Source organism: Larus michahellis, chromosome 10 (assembly GCF_964199755.1).
Source record: "Larus michahellis chromosome 10, bLarMic1.1, whole genome shotgun sequence".
NCBI classification, from domain to species: Eukaryota; Metazoa; Chordata; class Aves; order Charadriiformes; family Laridae; genus Larus; species Larus michahellis.
In genome coordinates, this window is record NC_133905.1 from 2,559,947 (window position 1) to 2,583,023 (window position 23,077).

Below are 23,077 nucleotides of genomic sequence, written 5' to 3' on the forward strand. Positions count from 1 at the left end.
CTAGATTTTTTCCTTTCCTTGTCGTTACGGTCTGCAGAGGGAGAGGAGGAAGCCGAGCCTGCACGGTAGCAAGCCCGTTGGCAGTAGCAAAGCATTTAATAGCAGCTCTGTGCGTAATCTCTTGCAGCTGCCTGGCATCACCCAGCCCGGGGGGAGGCTGGGGCTGTGGGGGTGCCGGCGCAGGACGGGGGGCTTGGGGGGCGGGGGACGAAGGGGACGCATTGCTGATAAGCGTGAGCCGGGAGAGAAGGTTGGAGCAGCTTCCTTTTCAGAACACACACGTTGTAAACACAGTCAAGGGTCGTCTTAACGCTTGTTGTTCCTTCATTTTTGTGAATCCAGGAATCCTTGCCAATCTACACAGTGTTTTTTAAAAACTCCCTAAGTCTTGTTTGGTTTTGTTTCATGCTGCATGTTATGTATAATGAATGTTTTAAAGTTTGTATATGTTTTCCTCCTTTTTAGAAGTATATTAATATTTTTTGCTAATATTTACCTAATCCAATTTTGAGTTTACTTTAACTAACTTCAGATGATTTGAATAAAAAGTCGCCAGTCATCACATGGCAGTGCAAATTAAGATGTTGTACAAATTTATGATTTAAAGAAAATGTTCTTTTATCAGATGAATTGCAGGGTGCACAATCAGAGACTGAGGCTAAGCAAGAAATTCAGCAGCTGCACAAGGAGCTGGTTGAAGCCCAAGAGCTAGCTAGGACAAGTAAACAAAAATGCTTTGAACTTCAAGGTGAGACCCAGATCAACTTGGTTGTGTAGGGTATCCATTAAAACTGTATTTGTCAGGTAGTCTTAAAAGGGGGTCCAGTTTTGCTGACTGTCTGTTAGATATATTTGTTTCATAGCATTCCCATCTCCTGCACAGAATGTCAGAAACGTTTTTGCTTTTTTTTCTAAACTTCATATACAGTCTGATTGAGCTCTGACTTTTATGTTCAAGATAAACCAAAAATCTTTTCGTAGTATTGAATACATACACGAACTCTGTATATTTCATCCTTGCAAAATATATTCATCTACAGATACCGATTAACCTGTATTTCAGTCAGATAATGCACATAATGTAATGTATTCAGTGGTAGTTCTTTAGATCACCCCATCAGATGTGTCACTGTATCATTATCCTCAGAAAACCGTAGGTTGTTTTTGACAGGAAATAGTATAGTCCAGTTTAATTGCATATTGGTCACTGTTCCCTAAGGGCTACATTTACAGCTTTTTTTTTCTCTTCCCAAACCAGTTTGCATTTAGCACACGTGGAGTTTTTGGATCAGGCAACAGATTATATTAATTTCAAATTAATCGTAATACTACCACAATAATGGAATGATGTCTTAATATTAACTTTTTATTAAACTACTTACACAGTTACTAGCTTTGATAACTTACTGAAATAATACGATTGTTTTAATCTTTTCAGTTTAAGGGGAAGTTGTAACTAAAATTAATTACGCAGCTGAAATACTTCTTACTAACAAAAATTTTGGGGTGCATTTTCACTTCCATTTATAGCGCTATTGGAAGAAGAGAGAAAAGCATATCGAGTGCAAGTTGAAGAATCGAACAAGCAAATAAATGTTCTGCAAGGTAGGAAATTATTTTTTTTTACCCCACTCTTTTAGGGGAAAATATATGGCTTTGGCTGTTTCTGTGGCATCATAAGAGCTAATAAAGGAAAATTTTAATTGTGTTTATGTTTTAAATCTGATTTCTTTCACTGTATCTTTGAATTATATTGTGAGATGTTTCCTGTCAATTCCTCTGGTTCTAATCATAACTAAGAAAAAGCTGAAGACGTCTGTAGCAGATGTCTCTTCTGCTTTCTCTCTCTTCAGTCTTCCTCAGCTTTGAATGATCCAGGGATTCTTACTGTGACTATTTATCTTCAGAGCACTCAGAAGGTTTAGTCTATTTTTTGTGCTACTCGGTCTCTTCACTTCATTGGTAGAATCCTCTTAAATAATTTTATCACTCCAGATCTGCATCCAACCTCAGGACATGCAGTAAAATTTCTGCAATAGAGACACCATCTGTGCTATTTCGAAAAGAAAGTATGACGGATCATGCTTTTTTTCAGTCCAAAATAATGATAACAGGATGTAACTCGTGTCACGTATGCTGTATCACGTTAACTTGTCAGCCTGTGCACGTGAGTGAGCTCATTGGTCAAGAAGCTGTTTAGCCTTAAAATCAATCAGGGTTCTGTTATGACTCTTCCTTAGAGCAGGCGTTAGTTTGAACATCTACTCAGCCATTGGTTCTTATGAAACTTGTAGGAGCTTCGTACCTTGGTACCTTTGTCAGCGTATCATTTGGTTTGGACTGAAAAATGGTTGGAAGGCAGAGGAGCAGACAGGTGGATGGTCTGACAATCCTCACTTTCTTAGGAATTCAAGACAGCTTTACCAAATTACTTTATGGACAGTAATTTTTTGTGGAGTGTGGTACTTGTCGTATACCAGTTACACTGAGCAGCTTATGTAATAGCACTGGTTTATATGAAAGCAAAGAATATTTACATCTTCTGCCATTGCTCCTGCAAAAAAGAGAGGCTTATGCAATACTCATCTTCAGAACAAGAAGAGCAATTTAATTTTGAATCTTGTCCTGCTAATAATGAAAATTCTGCAAGTAAAGAATTGCTGTAGAAAAAGTTAGAAATGAAGATTTGATAGTTACTTCTATGCAGAAAAAATAATTCTCTTTTTTTTTTGAGAGGGAAAAAAAAGATTTCAAGTAGAAGCTTGACAGAGCCAAATGTAACTTCAAGATTACTCTTGAAGATTACTCTTTGTCTCCTGAACCCTTCAGGAGCGAGGTCTTGTTTACGCTTCCTCCTCCTCTTTCTCCGTGGTAGTTGAGGATCTTCTGCTGTTCGCTGTATGCTTGCTGCTTCCCAAACTTTTAGGGTGTGACACATCTCACAACTTGAGAAAAGTTATCAAGATGTCAGGATTCTCTCTTGGCAGCCTCTACAAACTGTAGTGGAGAAAAAAAATCCTGGCGGCTTCATGCAGTAACATTTCTTAAAGGATTTTCATGGAATCAATGTTTTACACCAGCCAGTGCTACATGGCTTTGTATCTTTGTCATAGGGAAGAGAAGGTGCCACAAAAACAACTGAGATCCTGTCTTTACATGTGTTCTTTAGATGAACAGATAGGTAAAGCAAGGAAATTCAAGTAACTTGTCATTACTTACTTAAAAAAAAAAAAAAGACACGTTCAGTTTAGATGAGGTAATGGCTTACTTAAGTAAGAGGTGTAATGGAAGTTTTCTTTCTAATTGCCCTGAATTCTGAAGCACTGGAATACTTCAGAAACCATTCCAATATTCTTGGTGGTAATTTTTCTTCGTAAATTATTTCTACAATTCCACCAAACTTCAGAAGCGCTTGTTACGTGTTTTGGATTTTCAGTTACACCATGCTTGTTTTCACACCTGAACATTTAAAGGGAGAGTTGTTCAGCAACAATACAGACGGCAGGAAAAAAACACATTTCGTTGAAATACTGCCATTACTGAGAAGCAGGAATTTAGGTTGGCTTGATAAAGAAAATAATATCAAGAAGATATAGTTTGAAAAAACTTACTCCTTTGCTCATTAATGAGCACTTGCTGTGTTAGCAAGTCGTAATTCTCAGTGGTTTAGAAACGTGTGGCTTCCTAGCATATTGGTTTGGTAGGTTCGAGGCTTCTAACGTCAGGATATGTGGAAGGGCAATTGTTAATGTTTAATGTGGTGTTTTACTGTCAGCTTGTTCTCATCTACTACTTTGTTTGCTGTTCTCTTAGTGTAAGCCTCTAGAAACTATTTCCAAACAACTGAGGTGGCAGTAAGCCTCCTGTTGCTCACATCTATTTAAAAATCCATCATGCTGTGACTGTCTTTGTTATGGAAGAGAAGCCATTTCATCTTACACAGAATTGCTGTGAAATCTAACTTACTGTTGTCTATAACAGCTCTTATCTATTACAGTATAGAGTAACTATCATGCTTTTTCCCCATACTGTCTTTTTCCTCCAGAGTGTGGAATTAGGTAACTTGTAAGTTCTGTAGTTTATCTAATGAGCTGAATGTCCTGCTGGAGCCTGTTTGGAGAAGGTGGGGGGGGGGGGGGAAGTTGCATTTTTCTTCACTGGGCATCAGCTAACAAAAAGTTTCTAGTTGGTACCTGCATATGAATTCTACCGATATTACGGCATCTGCAGCTACTGAAAAGCATCAAATGCAGTCGTCATGAAAGTGCAAGTCTCTCTTGAGTAGTTCTTATGCTATGTCAGTTTATGGCGCGACTCGCTCACATTCTCCCTGTCATCTTCTATAATAGATTGAGGGAACAAAAATAAATACAAGACATCTATGAGGGTTACTCAACCTTGGTTGTCTTCCCTGTGCTTTACACTGTCCTTTTTTTGCCCTGTGCGTCTGAAACATGTAACTTTAAACGTGTAATTCTGACCATCTGCAGTATCTTATATTAGGTTTTCAAGTGATGTTGAGAACTTAACACTTTTCTTCTCAGAGCTATTCTTCATTAACTTGGTAATTGTGTTTTTCCATGTTAAAAATCAATGAAATGCATGTGAACTTTGGTATGTGTTCTTCAAAAAGCCAAACAAAAGCACTGAGCAAATTAAGCACTTTGGTTCCATCAGTCAGGGTTTTAACTATAATTTTGTTCGTTCTTTCATGCTTCCCTTTCCTCTGTACTGTACTTTTTTTTTTCCAACTGTTTGCACTGGATTCTATTCACATGTGTGTTTATGAAAAATAGTTGTGCTCAGAGAAGAGACGTGTTTAGTAATGAAACAGTTTTGAATGGGAATAATTTAGGTTTGCTTCGTACAGCAATCTGAAATAACCTTGTGTGTGTGTGTGACTGCTGCACGTTTACAGTAAACTGTAAATGCTAAAGGATGACTTATAGTTCAGGATATTCGGTGCAGCTGTCCCTTTCAATTCAAAATTAATCATGCACTTTGAAAAAGGCCTTATGCAAAGAAGTAATTTTTATTTCCTTTACTACATGTTGAGACTGGAGTAGAAATTAGACTCTGTGCCTCAAATATTTATAGACATCAGAAGTTAACTGCTGACGAGGCAAACATTTCCCGTGTCGCTTTGCCAACTGTTTGGCTTGTCACAGAAGCTTTCTTGCTTTTCCTCTTGTCTCCGATCCCCACAGTGTCCTTTTCCTATAATACGTGTTTTGCTTGCAGTGAAGTTGGATCTAAATCTTGGTTTCGGATTTTGGAGAGTTGCTATAGTATCCAACACGAAACACAACCCTGTCTAAGAAAGCTTTGTCCAACTGTAATTCTATTTCCTTTGACTCTCTGTAATACACAACCTCACATACGTGTCTCTTTAAGGGTACAGCATTTGATAAGATTAATACCTTTTCCAATTGCATTAGGATTCTTTAGTCCATTTAAACATCAACAAGTTGAAAAAGGGAGTTATGCGTTTTAGATTTCCTGTAAATACAGTTTTTAAAAATATTAACATTAATGTATGCTTTCCAGCTCAGTTGCGAAGATTGCAAGAAGATATTGAGAATCTTCGTGAGGAAAAGGAGAGTGAAATCTCAAGCACTCGCAATGAACTAGTCAGTGCTCAAAATGAGATTCTGTCACTTCAACAAGTTGCGGAAAAAGCAGCATCAGATCGAGATACAGATATTTCTGCGTTGCAAAATGAGCTGCAAACAGTGCGAGCGGAACTCGAACGGTGGCGGAAAGATGCCTCAGATTACGAAAAAGAAATTGTCAGTCTGCAAGCCAGCTTTCAGCTCAGATGTCAGCAGTGTGAGGATCAGCAGAAGGAAGAGGCTACTCGCTTAAAAGGTGCTTGTTTAAAAGGATGTTGCGGACCAGTGCTAACAGTAGCATCCTTCGCAGTCTGATGAATGTCAGTTATTCAAATCACCGTTTGTTTGTCTCTCTGTAGACGTTTACTGTGTCTATATATGTACATGTGTATTTATATACATATATCAAGGCTTGTAGTGTTAGAAAAGCTGATTCGTATACTTCCTTAAATAGTAGCTTGTCAATTGTGCCTAAATTAGCTTAGGTACTCTTTGATATTAAAAGTAGACCAACTACAATTCCACTTAGAAAAGATGGAGAACTTCTACTGTTTGGGGGATTGATACTGACGCAGATTTCCAAAAGGATTTGTGTACCTTCTGTAGAACTTAAGCCCATAAATGCGTAGCTTCACGCGAGACACAACTGTATTTTGTGGCTTGATAAAATTGTTGATTATCTCATTTTTAACATAAAAATGTTAATAAACGTAAAGCTTTATTCTGGACGCATAATGTGGAGATGTACAAATGCGTTGTGCTGAGCCAGCATAGGGCTGCTCCTGGGCTCATTCGTTTGTGTTTCACTTCACCTGTAATGCACCCACCTCTCAGGAGGGCTGCTTGAGGGCCACTGCTCCAGGCCCATCGCTTCAGCCCTTGGAGAATCTGCTAATAGAGTTCAAGAGCTCGTACTGAAACTTTGACCATGTCACAGAGAAACTGGCATATGTAAAATATGCTTTAATTCTGAATCAGTTAATCTGAAGTTGCCAGAGAAGCCTTTTTCTAGTTGAGACACCAGTCTCTGTCATTGTGTTGCTAAGACCTGTGTAACATTGATTTTTATCTATTTTACCAGGGACTGATTTATTTCAAAGGTATTGTTTTCGCCCTTAGTTATTGCTTTAAACATTCTGTTCCTTGTAGCAGAGGCATGGTAACTAGTGATTCTAGTTGTGTGCTATTTTCAAGTCTGGGAGATTTTCTTCAAATACGCTTTCCTGTCACTGTTTCTGAAATACTAGAGTAGACCCGTAAACAGACTGTTTTCTACTCCTCTGTGCCTTAGAAAAAGCTTGCATAAAAAAAAGCAGTAGCTTGTTTAATGGCTCACAAACCTCATAACAGTAGAAGATACGATAATGTCTTATAGGTGCTTGTGAGAAAATTCATGTGACTTGATTATAATCAAATATATTTGAGATTTACGACTATACCAGCTTTTCCTCCATTTATTAGCTAGCGATACTTGAAGCAGTCATGAAATCATTTTACTCAATTCAATTAAATTTTATTCATTGCAGGTGAACTTGAAAAGTTGAAGGCAGAGTGGAGTGCTCTGGAAGCCGAATGTGTTACACTAAGGAAGGAAAATACTTCGCTTACGTCTGAACTTCAGCGACAAGAGAAGGAGCTTTCTAGGTAAGGGCACAGTGGGTTTGTCTAGGAATGCATCACAGTAGCTGAAGAGGGGTTTTCTGTTGTTTTTTTATTCCCCAAAACGGTACTAATGTCTAATGGTGTTTTAATGTGTTGAAATTTTATTTATATCATAGTATTTGCGCAGAGCACGCTTTCATGCCAAATTGTTACATTAAGGTATTTTTTTCTATTTTGCAAATGCTTCTGTATTGCTTATCAGTCATGTTATATCGTCATAAGGTAACCTGACTTACTTTGCTGCTTTTAATAAGAACTTTGGAAGTGTGCATTGTGAAAGTGTTTAGACTTAACAGTTATCCTTCTATTTAAAAAGATGATAAATGACAGGGATTTCCTAACCTAAAATTTTCTCAGCATTCAGGGTTGGAAAATGATTCTCAGATAGTCTGGTGTCTCATGGAAGCGTGTCACATTATAAATAGTAATGATGGACAGTATTATATGTCATGTTTTGCTTAACAGAAAAATACAAATTATTTTATCACAAGCACCATAATATCTTTTGGGAGGGATTTTAGGGTGCAGGAGTGTGTCTTTTACTGTATTTCTTTTGCTTTTTGAAGATGACATTCTAAAGGCTATCTAAATACTCTGCCTGGAAGCAACTCCCCTTCTTATTCCTCCTCCTACCATTATTGTGTTGTTGTTTGGTTTCAGGTATTAGAATTTAATTAACAAAGTAAATATGGGACAGCAGTTTTATTCGAGATGTGAATTTTACCATTGCGCCTAGATACCTGGGTTTTGGTTTTTTTTTTTCTTCTGGCTTCCTCACAGTTGTAAGATCTGATTGGAAAAAGTGGAAATTTCCTGCAGTAAAACATTTCTAGAAGTAATGTGTTATTTTACAGGAATCAAACCTTTCTTTTTTGTTCCATCATGCCCTGATTTCCACTTGTATTTTTTCATACGTAAGTTCACATGAGCAAATACAGGATTTGCATAATGGGGTTATGCAAGATCTCTCCCTCATTTTTGCTTCTGCCTTGCACAGGCGCGAATCAACACTACTTGGTTATTACACTGAAGTTCTTAATGGCTTAATTTAGAGCTTTCTGGGACTGTTACACAACTCTACTAAACACTTGAAGAATATACTAGCTATTAGCTTATACAACTGGAGTAAGCAAAGAAGCATGTGTGTAAATAAGTAAAATACTTCTAACAATCTTGGACAGACTTCTCACTACAAATTTGTTTCAAAATACTTTGGAGTATATAATAAATACTGAGCAAATAATAACAAATAAAATAAAAATTATTAATTATAAATTATTTAAATTATATCTTATAATTAATTATACACACTAAGCTGTGCGTATATATTTAAAAGCAAAACTACGGCCGGCCTTTTGTGTCCGTGCTCTGTATAGGGAGACAATGGTGATCTGCACTTCTACGATTGCTCTAAGCTGTTACTTCCGTATTAAATGAAAATAATGTGTGAAGCTTTGGAGGATGAAAAGTGCTTTAAAAAAAAATCTCTTGTTTCTTTAAATTTAAAACACATGAGGAATCAATTGGATTCTGTTTTTCAGCTCTCAGAAGCAGAGTTTAGCGCTGACCAGCGATATAAGTGTTCTCGAAATGTCTCGAAAGGAACTTGAAACTCAGATGGGATCTTTGAGAGAAAAACATCAGCGGGATGCAGCTAGTCTAAAAAGCCAACTCAGTGAAGCTGAGAGCCAAGCAAAAGATGTTCAGAAAGAGGTAACGGAAAACTTTATTTCTGTTTTGAGAGAATATGATGCCCGATGACTTTGACTTTTAAGCTAAAAGAAAAGGAAAAATGTAAGAGTTCTAGAAATTAAAGTTTTTCATACTTTTATTATGAGTACTTTTATGGTAGCTAGTAATAGATAAGCTGGGCATTAAATCAAAAAAGGAAGATTTCAGACAAAATTATTTGTGTGTGTTTTGGGAACTTCCTAAAGTTTACTTCCATGCATTACCTTAGTGAATTTAATTTTAAGCTGTTCAGGTAGGTAAATCCTTATTCAGAGTCTTCCTGAACATCGTGGTATAGAGTTTCATTAACTTTTATGAAGCAAAATTAATTCTTTTTAGTCAACATGATCTTCCTAGTTAGCTTTAAACTCTTATTTGACAACGGAACTACACATTCTTTACAAAGGTCTTCATTAATCTTACTGGATCTCTAGGCTGCTGAAGATAATTAGTAAGTACAGAAGGAACAGGGAGCATTTTGAGCACATATTTCATCTGTCTGGGCTCTGAAGATGATGTCTGGAAGAAAGCTGTAGCCTCCAACAATTACTTGCTTTCTCTTATGAGCATTTTGACTAAAGTTTTCCCCCGTCACTGCTGTTAGTTTCTTTTGCAGTCCTTTGCCTTGCTCTGGCATTAATTCGTCCATGCCACGTTCCTTACCATTTTCAGAATTTGAAAAACCCACTCATGTTAGTCTGTGGCTTTGTAATCGAATGCACTCGTAAAGATGCCTGATCCCTTAATTTGTGGTAAAGGCCAGTACTGAAAGTCATGAGTTCTGCCCTTGTTAATCCCTGTCATGAGGACTACTAGAGAGCTTGTGATCCGTAGGAAAACGGAATGTGAGTTTGAAAAAGGAGAAACTGCCCGTGCTGTAGGAATATGGGACACATTCACACAATATTGTTTGCACTTGACCCCCACTGACGATTATGGCATGATAGCAATAAGGCGTAGTAATTTTTTAATGCCTTTCTTACCCTTACATTTGAGTTTGCTGTGTGGGAAGAGGGTTTGATTTAATTCATACATAATGTTGATTTTTGCACTTATTTGATTGGTGTAGGTATTTAAACTATAGCCTAGGTGTAAGATCACTATTTAAACATAAAGGACTCCGTGTTCCCCTGTTTCTTGTTTTGTCTTCATAGTTTTTACTATCCTTTCCTATAAGGTAATATGTAGTTGTTTGGTAGGAGAGATGAATTAAGGCCTAACTCTTTCTTCATGTTTCCTTGGTTTTAGTAATCCTAGCCCTTCAAAATCAGGGACAAAAATCTTAATTTAGAAAAAAAAGAAAGTCTAAACTAAGATTTTTCTACCCTGCTTTTATGGAAAGAGGGAGCACTGATCCAAGGCGAGTTACTGTGGGCAGATGAGAGGAAAGGAAGCCATGTGCTAAGCAAACGTAAGCACGTGTTGGGTGTCCAGACTGTTTTCTGCAGACTGTTTTCTCTTTGTCTTTAGTATGAAAGAACACAGACTCTGCTCTCGGAGCTGAAGGCGAAGTATGAGGTGGCTGAACAAGAAAATCAGTCACTCACAGAAGAACTCAAACAATGTAAAGAAAACCTGAAGCTGCTACAAGAAAAAGGAAACAACGTAAGTCTGTACAAAATATTTGGGGAACTCAAGTTATGACACTGGCAATTCTGTTGATTGAGGGAATATGTAAGTGTCAAATAGAAAAAGGACAGACTTTAAAAAACAAAAAGGGAAAAAAAGGGCTGTGTACCATATCATATGCAAAATTCCCTTCTGGTGCTACCTGTGCAAATTTGCAGGTCGTTGCACGGTTACAATTACGTGTGCAAGTTAAATTCCCAGCTGTGTGACAGTTTTAACTATAGTCTTAGATATCTGCTCTCTTGAAAACTTCCGTTTTAAATACTACTGAACCAGAACTAAGCAAAACTTTTTAATTTCAGAGAACGATACATGGGTAAAAGCTGAGAAACCCGGATCCAAATAAATTAAGCAACCTTTTTCAAGATGGTTTTATTCTGTTAGTGTTTATTACAATGGATGTTCCCTCCTTACTCTTGCTCATGCTTCTTAATGGTGGTTATCCCTGATCAGCTCATGCTTTAAACAGTGCAGTTGAACTGTCCTTTCTATTCACTAATGAAAATATTCTTTTCTTTTCAAAATTAATTTGAGAGTTGTATCATTAGAATTGAGTTTACAGCTAAGGACAACTTTTTTTTTTATATTGAGACTTCTGAAATCCTCCAGATGTTAAGGGTGTGTCAGACACGTTATAAGGTGGTCATGGCCTTACTTTGAGATTCCTTACTACGCTGGGATGGCTGGTTTATTGTCTTCCTGGAATGCCTCTATGATCAGTGTAGGGTGAAAAACTCCAGTAGCGGACAGTACAAACCAGGAGGATAATGGATGCTCTGTAATAGCCTTTTAGGAAACTGCTTCTCTGACTATGGAGAAAGTTTTACAGATACCATCCTCAAAAATAATCTGGCTGCTAGATGCCCAAAGCTTGTGTGAACACTCTTGCCGTAGCCCATTACCGAATGTAAACCTCTAACATAGTAGAGCTGTCGAAGATGTAAAGAATTCAAAGCCCTTCTCGCTTTTTTCAACCATATTTTCAGGAATATGATGCTGTAATTCTCGTGGAACCTGCTCCCTGCTTAGAATTCTTCTGGGATGCTCAGATAATATTGAGTTACTAAAGTAGTCAGAAATCAAAACCAAACAAACCAAAACCCTCCAATTCTAGTAGAAGAGATCACACTGAATAAATAGTTGTGAATGTGAGATTTTCTGCTCTGTTAAAAACATTAACCTCAGGATTAAATGATCCGTGGAAAAAGGGGGATAGTAGAGGGAAGAAATACTGTGAAGGGAGTTGGAGCATCTGATAAAAGTGGAAAAGCTTGTAAGGTAAGGGAACCTTTAGGAAGAATTTGAGGTGAGTATTTATATAAAATCAGGAACCACAGCAGTTGCCAAAATCTGCTTCCAGAGGAGGATTTAGTTATGACAGTTGAAGCCTGGAGGTCAGGGTATGGTGAAGAGCATCCAACTATATAAGGACCTGCAGGACAAACTTGCTGTGCAAGCAAGCATTACTCACAGTGAGTAATGTAAAACACGCCTGTCTTGTGGGTTATTTGAAGCATCATGGATACTGGGCTGAGTTCCAAGGTCAAATTTTCAAGTGCTGTTGTCCCCTTATGCTTGAATCGTTATCTGCTACTTCATTTCCGAGGACAGCATCCCACAGACAGTGACTTCCCGCTGTGGGATTTGTTCCCTTTTGCAGCCCATCAGTATCTGAGTTTGCATATCTTCATATGCTGATACAAGATGCACGTTTTTGATGAAGCACCTAGTTAAATGCTCCTCAACAATAAGGAGATAAGTTCGTGAAGGGGAAGACTTAATCGTTTGGAGGCAATTTCATTCAATGTGGTGGATATTTATCATCTGTTTCATTTACCAAGATACCACAGCCATAAATGCGTATGCCTTTAAAAGTTAAAAAAAAATTTAAGAAATAATAAAAAAATCCATAGAATTGCTCAGTGAACTATCAAATGATAGAAAAGACAAGGCTACTGTACTCCATTTGGGATATCATTTACATACTAAGTTTTTATACTTAAGTTTTACTTTAAAAAAAAAAGTGGTGTGTTCTGAAACGCTTAGCAGTGTGTGGCGTACTACTTGTGCTTGCATGCTTATAGTCACTGATTATTTCCTGATGCGCTTTATATGACAGATTTGTGTATGTGACTGGTTTGAGAACATTAGCTGCTCTGGTTGACTTAAACTTCTGGCACTTTTTTGAACACTGCTGTGATTATTTCTACCAACATGCTTTCTGTGGGAAGGTGGCACTCTGATTTGTGGCACCAACGACACAAAAATAATCCTGCATGAAAATGACCATAATAGTTACATATAATTTGTCTATTAAATATTTGCCTTGATTAAAACAAATTTGAATCGAATGGCAGAGACTAGAATACCTCTTAAGATTCCTGTTTTGAACCATATTGGAGGTTCTATGATTGACTTGTACAAATTCATAACAGGATGAGATTTTATTTATGAATCACAACGTTTTAGAAAGTCTTCAAGCATGAATTTATTTATTTATTTATTTGACTGAACAAAATCAAGGTGGCTTCAGCACAAAAAAAGTTTTTAAGGAAATATTTAGCATGGTTTGAACTTAACCTCTGTGTGTCTGTGTGTGTGCACGAATATATAGGCTAGGATACAGAGAAAGCAGGCGTCTTCCAAGGACAGCTTAAAAAGGAATTAGGTCCTTTTTTGCTTTTAATTTATCATATTAAGCATAGAGGCTGCCCATCTAGAATGTGGAGTAGTTTACAGGTAATTGAATGTAGGTGGTTCTAACGAGGCCATAAGCTCAATGAACCCTGCAATCCTGCCAGCTGGTAGTTTGGCCCAGCTGTGGCATTTGATCGATTTTTCAGGATTGCATTTGGTGCCAAGGCTGATGACCTGCCAGAGATGCTGATCTTTGTGGTGTCTCTAATAGGAACGTACTTCCCTGCTTTCAAGTAACTCCGTGTTGATTGTACAGTCATGTTACAATCTCACGGAAATGTCTGAACTGCGGGGTTTGCCTGTGGACATAGTTGTAATTGATTCACTGATGGAGGAAAAAGATTGATTTTCCTGGAGGCTGGTGATGGAAAATGGGAAAGGCTAACTTGCAAGGAATGAAGAAGTAGCTGAAAAATTCAATATCTGGTGTGAGTCTTTCTGCCTTAAGGAATCCAGATGGGATTTCCTGTCACTTAAAAAAGCTAAAACCAACTATGAGTAAGATACAGGCAAATCAGTTTAAGATTTGTATTGTTTCCAAGTGCTAAATTCCAAGTTGTTGCAAGAGGTTTCTTAGAACATTTTCTGCTTACTTCCCTTTAATTTTAAACATCCCTGTTCATTTGAGTAGAACGGTGTACTAACTTGTATACCAGATTAGATCATGCTGTATTGTGTTAGATGTCTTTAATACATTTCGATTAAAACAAAACTCACTGACTTATTTCCCCCCTCTCTAAATCATCTTTACCTGATTGATTTATAGCACAAAGTGATTTTTAATATCCCTTCCCTTCTTTAGCCTTCCATATTACAACCCGTCCCAGCCGTATTCATCGGCCTAATCCTGGCTTTCCTGTATTGGTGTTACGGCCCATTGTGGTAGCGAAAGGTACAAGCACTACTGTTCAGTCGATGTATGTTTGTCCCTCTCACCTGTTTGTGCCATTTCTGTATAAAATAGTGCATGGTGAAATGCTCACAGGTATTTTTTTTTTTTTTACCTGAAGCAAACCCTTCATTTAATATGCCATTCTGTTGATACTGATGAGCTGAGCAATCAACTAATCATTTAACATCTGTGTGATTTCTTTAATTCTAACAATGAATTTCGTTCTAACCGGTTCTGAATGTGCCTCTTCTAACTTGGTCTCAGTTTGTCTTTAGCAAATGGGCTACCTTTTGCACAATGCTGCGGTGCTAGGGCCTGTAAGAGAACTTAATTGCTTAATTAACTGTGGAAAATGAAGAGTTTGCCTCTAAATAACAATAAAAATCGACAAGCTTTGGTTCCTGTTTATGGACTAAGAAATTCCTCTCTGGCTCTAAACACTTTAATTTTTCTCACTGTTGCTATGAAGAAGATGGAAAAAGAGACAAGATGAGAAATAGGTGGTTGGTTTGTATCCTGAACTCTCAGCTTGCATTTTCTCTAACGTCTCTCACTGTCCTCCTCTTAAAATGCTATTCTTGTCATTAAATGTTGTGACAATCTGTTTGAAATTATGTTAGGATCTGCTACAAGCTAACTTCATAGACCTGTATTTAAAGTTTCAAAAGCTAAAGATGCCAGTACTGCATAAACCTGTGTCTTGCGATTACTTGGCACAAGCGATGTTTTAAACATCTTAAGCCCTCACGTGTTTAATAGCAGATTCCTTTGAGGTGCGTGCAGTAATGAAGCTGGAAATACGGGACTGCCCAAAGTTCTCCTGACGATCCGCAGTCACGAAGAGTCGTGGAGTTGCCTTTGCTAGAGAAACACGGTTTACTGTGATGCTCTAAGTCAGGGCTAGCCTGCGGCAGGGCTCGTGGGTAACGGTCTAGGGATGCCTACCAACAGGTACTCAGGACTTGCAGGAACCACGGGGTAAACTGGTTAGTATGAATTAGAACAAATATGATATTGATTTTTTTTTTCTCTCCACACAGAGACAATGGCCTTGGATGCCTGTGATGGCAGCTTTGGTTGCTGTAACAGCCGTCGTGCTGTACCCAGGCCTAACCAGAGCTTCTCCATGAGAACTGTTGTTGAATCCATACACCGTCCTCCCTTTAGAAGCTGGCAACATTCATATACTGAGGGAAAACAGATTAATTCTCTTCCTTTTTACCTCTTAATACAGCACAGCTCTGCGCGAGAACAGCAGTAGGGTCATTTGCTTTAAACTGTATAAAATGTATCTGTCTATAAAGAGGGAATAAAATTGTGATTCATCATACTGTGAGCAATATTTTTGCTTACAATTTCATGCAAGTTTTAAATTAGTACGTTGGGATTCTGAATACTATAATGGTGGCCTAAAGTAGGCTTCTTGGTACCAAATTATTTATAATGGCTAGGGTTGTGGACGCTTACTTTAGAATCTGATTGCCAGATTTAAAAGGAAAAACACATTTCTGATTTGGACACCCAAGCCAAGTAACCTTGCAGATACTTGGAAAACAGATGCAGTGTGCTCAGTGCCTTTCAGTACGATTTTGCTTTGTTTAGTTTTGTTGGTTTTTTTTTTTTGAAAAAAAAAACAACTACTATACCATTTTACTTGCTGTTAGTCACTGAGCTGTTGGGAACAAGACTTAAGAAAACTTCTCTTACCACGCCTTTCGAAGGAAGCGTATTTTTCTTTGATAAGGATTGCTTTATTAATGATTTTTGGAAATAAACACAATTCATGTCCAGCCTTAAAGAGACAGAGATATTGATGGTGAAGACCAGCCTAGAGTATTTCGTGTGCGCGTGTGCGAGTGTAAGCATGTGTGTGTTCTTGAGTGAACTGAGGTATTTCTGGGAGCAAGTACTTGGTCATTTGATGGACATAGTGCAGTGATTCAACTTACGTTAACTTTAGTTTGAATGTAATTTATTGAATTTCATATATTTAAAGAGATGCGTTCTTTAAAAGTATGAATACTTTCTCACATACCACATGTATCAATTTATTTTTTCAGTCATTTGATACTTTTTGACTTGAGCTGGAGAAGCTCTTTAGATAAGCATTTGTTGGCGTAACTTTGTTAAGAGAACTGCTACAGTAAGTCTGTGATTAGCTGAAAAAAAAAATAAATCTAAGATACATAAAATACTACAAAACTGAAATCATATACCTAATATGATGTATTGTCGGGTCAAGGTGATTTCAATTTGGTAGTAAAATTTTGTGCATCCTCATCACATGGCTGTAAGTATGATGCAGTGGTCCCCATTACAAAGTTTATTTTCCTTATCTAAGTACTATAACTATTGCTATTTGCTGACTTTTGGTGGGAATCACTGTAGTTAGTGCTGAATTAAATGTAGACTGTAGTTGTCTTGTTCAGCTCAACAGTTCTGTCAAAAAAAGTTTATTAAAGACTTAAATAATATGCTAAAGAATGGTAAAGTAAAATGGCTCTGCTAAAGCAAACTTCAAAATAGGGAGGTAATCTCAGCAATTGAATTGGCTTTAAAAAATGTTATGGCAATCGACAGATAGTTTAAATATTTAAATAGAAATTTAGCATATAATTTACTTTGTGAGGTTTTAAGGGTTATTGTCCTTTAATTAAAGGTTCTATCTTAAGTTACGTGGGATTTGCTAATGGGAGGATTATTAGTTGGAAAAAATAGTCCACAAGTGACTTGTAGAAAATAAATATTGTCATTTAGTTCATTCATTTCATCCTTTTCAGTTGCAGGAAGCCATCCAACCACAGAACACTCGTATGCCAGTGGTACTTAGTACCTCTTGTATATAGGTTATTGCAAATATTGTTCTGAAATGCTTAACTTCAGAATTACATTTTTTAAAGTAAATAATTGTTTTAAATCTATTTTGTAAAGATATAAAAATACAATAGAATTTCTGGAGTACAGATTAAACTATTTGCACTAACACACGTGATGTGCATGATTTAATAAAATAACTTTACTCTCCCTATGCATGAGTTGAATGTCATTTAAAAACAAAAGATTCATGTTAAGTTTCTTTTGTGCTAGATATTGCCACAGTTACTAGGCACAATGTCTGCAGCATGTCCAGTAATAGCAAAAGACTTTGTTTTTTACCTCGTGTTTCACATTTGCACTGGTTTAAGGTTTTGTCTAGCTGATCTCTCTCCTGGCTGTGGTTTTCAGAAAGCAAAGGGGGGAGGAGAGCGTGATGAAAGGCTTGGGAGCATTATTGCCATGTCGGGGGGAGCGGGAAAGAAGCGTTCACAGCTGAGAGCGGCTTGTTGCTGTGGCGGGGCAGTGGCGCTGGAGGAGCAGTGGGCACAGGGAGCGGGGCAGCAGTGGAAAACCCTTCCTGGGGACGGGGGCCTGATGCTGCCTCCTCTCTTCCTTAGCATCTTCAGCTCCCGATTTGTCCCTCCTATACAGCTACTGTTTCTCTTCCAGTAGATTCTGTTCCCTCCTCCCTCCCAGTAGCATGTAGTCGTGGTGTGAGGAGGTGGAGTGGGGCTTGGTGGAGCAGTGCTCCCTCCTGGCTGGCGGTGGGGAAGGTGCTGAGCTCCCTGGGACCAGCGCTGGGGCGGGCTGCGCTGCCAGTTGGTGCCCCGTACCGAGCAACGCTGCCCAAGACATAAGTTTGTCCTGGTATAAAAGACAAGTGTTTTCAGAAATCTTTAGAGCATCAGAGAGCTGAAATTTGAGACCCAACATGGCTGTATTAAAGGAGAAAGATTTCTAACTTAATAATTTTTTAATTATGTGCATGTATGCATATTTATCCTGCAGACACAGGTGCGTAGTACACATTGCATGGGGGTTTGTGCTTGTAAGTATACCTGTGCTTCCCTAATACAGTGCCTTTCCCAGGAGTTCCTGACATTTGCATGTTCCAAATGATCAAGAATGAGCTAAAATGCACAGTTCACTCATTTGTGAGAATCCCTGGAGAAGGATTGGATAACTGGGAAGCTGCTGTTCTTCAGTGCTTTGATAGTAAAGCAGCAAGAGGAGTTATTTTCCAAGCACTCCATGCACAAACCTCTGGTTTTTGTTGCATTTGTTTGTAGTAAATGTGTGTGCTCTTTTACATTCATATTTAGGCTCTTGCTTTTTAGTTGTGAGGCTTGATTAGCTAAGCCTTGGAGTTACTGTAACGAGAGCAGCTTCTCACAAACGTGTCAGATGCTCGAAGTCTACTTGTAAAATAAGTGCCCTGAGCTTGCACTGAAGTCTGAGGTTTTAAAAAGGTTCCTCAAACGAGAAAAATTAGGCTGAGAGTTGCTTTACTTGAGCTAGTTCAATTTGGAAGGTCTAATATGATAAAATATCTGAACACTTCTTCAGTTTTGTCCTGGTATCCTGACGGAGGCACCTTTTTTTAAATTCTAAATGAATTCTACATATACGGGGACTACAACAGCAGGCCTTTTATTTAAAAATATAAATACACAAAATATAAAAAATATTGCATAATTTTCCAGTTCCTTGTAACAATTAAAGGCGCTCTTCCAGAGTCTTAGCCTGATCCTTCTTGCAGAATCTCTGGATTTTTTTGGTGCTAAATGGAGAACTGTGAACCTGGACAATATATTGTAAAGGTTTCTCATAAAACAGTCTTAGTGAGGTTTAGTATCAAATGACTGACAGCTGAAGCAAAGGTAATCAATCATCTGTGCATGTCTTTTTGGGGTATATTCTGAAGTTATTTTTCTTTTTCTAATCAAGTCTTCTGAAGTAAGTTACTTGTTCAAATTTTCCGTGTGCTTTATGTAAAGATTTTTGAATGTCTCCTGCCTTAATCTGTAGGGTTCTGCCACTTGTAAGAATCACTTCTTCAGCTTGCATCTTCGCCGTGGCAAATCCACTGCCGAGATTCATTCCACCAGCAGCATCTGAGTGCTTTAAAACACCAGGTCACCACAGCGGCTTTTGGGAAGCCACCGTAGTTTGCACTGGCTCTGCAACTGGGCTGGCTGCTTTCCACCAGGGGCCTTTTTTTTCCCCTCTGGCTTTTCATCCACCGTTAGTATTTCATTAGCAACTGTCTCAAGATTTTGAGTCTCCATTAATATAGCAATTGATCGTATGCAAGAATTAGAAGCCATATTCCCTCCCCCTCTCTCTCGTGTGTACCTCTGGATCTGTTTGAAGGGTGATTGCTCCCAGCAAAGAGCTGCATTGAATTCCCCTGATCCAGCCGATTTACTCCTCCCAGTCCCTCTTTGTGTGTGCTTCTGGACACGGAATTCCTTCCTTTGGTGGGGAACTGGGCTGCAGTATGGATCTCCCCGTTCTTTCTGTCTTCCTGGGTTTTTAGTTTGTGCCAGCTCGCTCAAATTCATGAGCCAAAGTTTGCCCACAGGGCCAGGTTCTTCTGCCTGGGGAGAGGGTTGCACCCGCTACTGCTTTAAAAACAGTGGGTGCTCCCAGTACTGGACTAAAGGCTCCCTGAAGTCGAAGGTGAATTAGCAATTAAAGGTTTTGGGGTAAGGGCTATCAGGGGCTCCCATTTCCAGTTGTTGGTAAAGGTAGAGGAAACTCATATCTGATTGCTTTTCTCAATATCACAGTCATAAAACTTCACCGGCTGATCTCAACATCAGAAGCGTAATGTCAAGCAGTTAAGTATGTATTTTAGAAAAAAAGAAGTCTTGTTTTAAGAGCTTCAGAAAAAGAATTGGTCACCTCTGTAGGTAAGTTACTTGAGCAGCTACTGCCCTCTCAAAAAAACCACAACAACCAACCAACAAACCACAAAACCCACCCCAACCCTGTGCGTGAGTTCATCTCGCTTTGGTTCCCGGCCATTGCACTTCAATATATCTCTCTTGGAGGATGTTCTGCTGCTGCAAATGTTGTCCTGATCCAGGGATTTGACGTACCGTGATCAAAATACCTTCCAATCTTACTTTATACGAACGGATCGAATTTCTTAATTTTTTTTTCTTCATCCCTCTAGTTATTGTTGCCAGCTTTTTAAACCATTTCTAATTTTCTGAATGTTCATTGTTGAAGAGTAGATGCCAGAACAGAACATGTCCTTACAGTAGTGACTTTACTAACATTATATAAATAGATAATAAGCTTTATATCCTGCTCTGCTATTCTTATTTGGCTGGCTACCAGAACCCTTTGGGGGCTTCACTGAGTTCTAGCGTTTGGATTTTAATCTCGTGAATCAAATCTGTGCATTCCTTGCGTCACCCCAGCCCCGCGGTATCTGACTTTGCAATACTGGTTGTTAAAAACCACAGTAGGCGAGCGGTGCAAGGCGGCCACCTCTTCCCAGCCCTGTTCAGCGCTTGTCAGTGGGGTTGGTTTTTGCCCCCTTCAGGTGTTAACAAGGATGACAACCAAAGCTTTTCTAGACTATCGATCATATACCGTGGAACGGTAGTGAGCCAGAACCAGATCCCTGCGGGACAGTAGGGAAAACATTCATAGAATAATTCCTTCGCTTAATTTTTGCGGTTTGCCGGCTGTTTTTTAATCTGGATTATTAGTTACAGTGATAGTAGTGTAGTGACCACTTTTATTGGAATGTCAAATGATTTACAGAAGACTTCGTTTAATAGCAGCAATACTTTTTTTTTTTAAGCATTTTCTTAAAAATTTTAAAAGCGGATTTTTATTTTAAGATGCTTTGACAAGCATGAATTACTCTGCGTGCTTGAATTCTGTGCTGGTTGCTGCCCGTAGATTCCTCTGTGATTTGCTTAGATCTTGTGGTGAAGCAGAACCAGTCCTTTCTCCAAGATAACACGTTTTGCTCTCTTCCCTCAGCCCCATCACAGTGTTGCCTGTTCCTGCTGCTTCCCTCTTTAAGGCATTTCTAATTCGGAGTTGCTCGTGTGACTATGTTTAAATTTTTCAGTTTACTCAGTTTGGGTCAGCGTTACTCCCGGTGCTGGAAACGCAACGCTGGTGACGCAGCGAGGGGGGGTGTGCGTGCGTACACCGTGCTGCTCTGAGGTTGCGCTTGCATGCGGTGAGATGGAGCGTGGCTACTTGCATTTGGCAGCCTTGAGAACAGAGAGGTAACGGAGGTTCTCAAATAGCTCTCGACTGTGGGAACGGAGGTGTTAGCATGGAGACGTAATTCTTTTATTCTGTCAGGTGATACATTGAAAAATGCGGATGTGCTTCCAAGCACGTCGTCACTTCATCGTACCTGATGAAGAGGAACAAATCAAGGACTTGGGTTAAACTAAATTAACTTTTTCTTACCTGATCATGTTAATCAGTAACTTGAGAGAAAAGGGTTAAATGATGAATTCGTTCTGCTCTATTGGAATAAAAATTATCCAAAAGCTAGCCCATATTTGTTTCAGTACCCTCGGTTAGGAAACTGATTTTTTTATTTTATTGTTTTTTTTTTTTTAGAAATATCACACACACACTCTGAGTGGTGAAGTACTGCCTTCAGTATGGAATGGATTTACTATTTTAATCTTTGTGCTAGATCATTTATGAAGTTTATATTCTATTTATATTTCTTGTAAGGAGTTCTTCTCTGGAAAATACTTTTATTGGGCATGTCATCAGTTTTGATGTGACAAAACTGCTTGTCTTGGATAATACAGTGGCTCTTATTTAAAAATGTTCCAAATATGCAATATGTCTTTTGGGATGAATAAATGGTGAAAATTACGAGAATAAATTTACAACACAACCGAAAGCTGATTTGTATTGCACATAGTCTTTCATTCAGCCTAACTCCAAATTTCAGCACTCCACAATATCTGAATAACCTGCCGCACGCTGTTGTACTGCAGCAGAAGAGAAGTTACTAGTTAATGAAATCAATTAAAACTTACTTTAAAATTGGAATCTATTTACCTGTTTGCTTTGTACACCTGGTGGTCACGGCCGTGGGACCTTTCCCTCCCTGTGTGCTGTGGTGGAGCCGTACGCGCGGAGCCGGGGGAGAAGGGCTGGAGCACAGGGTGCGGGGGTGACCTCGGTTTGTGCGAGAGTTACGTGTTTTCAAGTGACCAGACGCCCGCCCAGGTATCGTTCACAGATCATCCTTTAAGAAAACCAACAATCCCGCAGTCTTTAACCTGCGCTGTCAACCAGATGCAATTCCGGAGCTCTGCTTCAGTGCTGACTCAGGGGAAGGACATTCACTCAGTCATTTATGTAGCTTTCAGCAAGTTTGAGCAGTTTGAGGAAGTGAACTCCCCTCCTCCCTGTTTGCCGTGTGGTTTGGATCCACCCCGGGTGTAGTTTAAGTGAGCGCGTTCCACTCCAGGCCGTGCTAAGTCCTGGTGTCAGGGCTAGGTAACTTGCGTCTCTTCTGTTTCTCTCTTTAAAAAGTTAAAACCAGAGTTATCATTAAAACATTCTACCCGATGCATTAGATGTCTCCTCAAACAAGGATGGGGCGGGGGGGGAGGGGGAGAAGGGAAGACTAAAAAAAAAAGTGTTAAATGTGTCTGCCTAGCTGCTCTTCATGGGATGCTGTTGGTAGCAGAGATCACACCTAACACCTACCAGTAACTTCGTCTCAAAGTCCTGGCTCCCAAATACTGGTGCAGAGCGTTTTTTCTTAGACCAAGGAGGCAAACGCTGCGTTAGTTTGTTTCTGACTAATGGTATAGGGGAAGTGGTGAGCAAAAAGGTTTGTTCTTTCTTAAAGATTCAGTATCGGTATTACAGGCTGGTCAGGTTGTGATACTAAAGGTGTTTGGTTTTTCTTGGCCAATCTTGTTGATCGGCAGCTTTTCTGCTGCAGAACTTGACCGTAATCCAACTGTAGCTGGGCATCTTAATAGACATTGATTACTCAATTTTTTCCACTTTGTAATTATTG

At 38.8% G+C, this 23,077-nt stretch overlaps 1 protein-coding gene across 50 annotated transcripts in view; it reads left to right on the top strand.

The window, feature by feature from the left end:
• The window catches only part of SLMAP (sarcolemma associated protein), an 87,694-nt gene extending 70,443 nt beyond the window's left edge, over window positions 1–17,251 (top strand). For 17 of the 50 annotated variants that reach the window (XM_074602322.1, XM_074602312.1, XM_074602327.1 and 14 more), the window contains 7 exons: window positions 626–748; window positions 1,531–1,605; window positions 5,548–5,868; window positions 7,139–7,256; window positions 8,816–8,987; window positions 10,476–10,610; window positions 15,264–17,251. In XM_074602322.1, coding sequence (XP_074458423.1) covers window positions 626–748; window positions 1,531–1,605; window positions 5,548–5,868; window positions 7,139–7,256; window positions 8,816–8,987; window positions 10,476–10,610; window positions 15,264–15,353 — 1,034 coding nt within the window. In that variant the 3' untranslated portion in view covers window positions 15,354–17,251. Of the gene's footprint in view, window positions 1–625; window positions 749–1,530; window positions 1,606–5,547; window positions 5,869–7,138; window positions 7,257–8,815; window positions 8,988–10,475; window positions 10,611–14,133; window positions 14,224–15,263 lie in introns of all 50 variants that reach the window. The other 33 variants (XM_074602348.1, XM_074602335.1, XM_074602356.1 and 30 more) reach the window with 3 other exon arrangements.
• The last annotated feature ends 5,826 nt before the right edge of the window (window positions 17,252–23,077 follow it).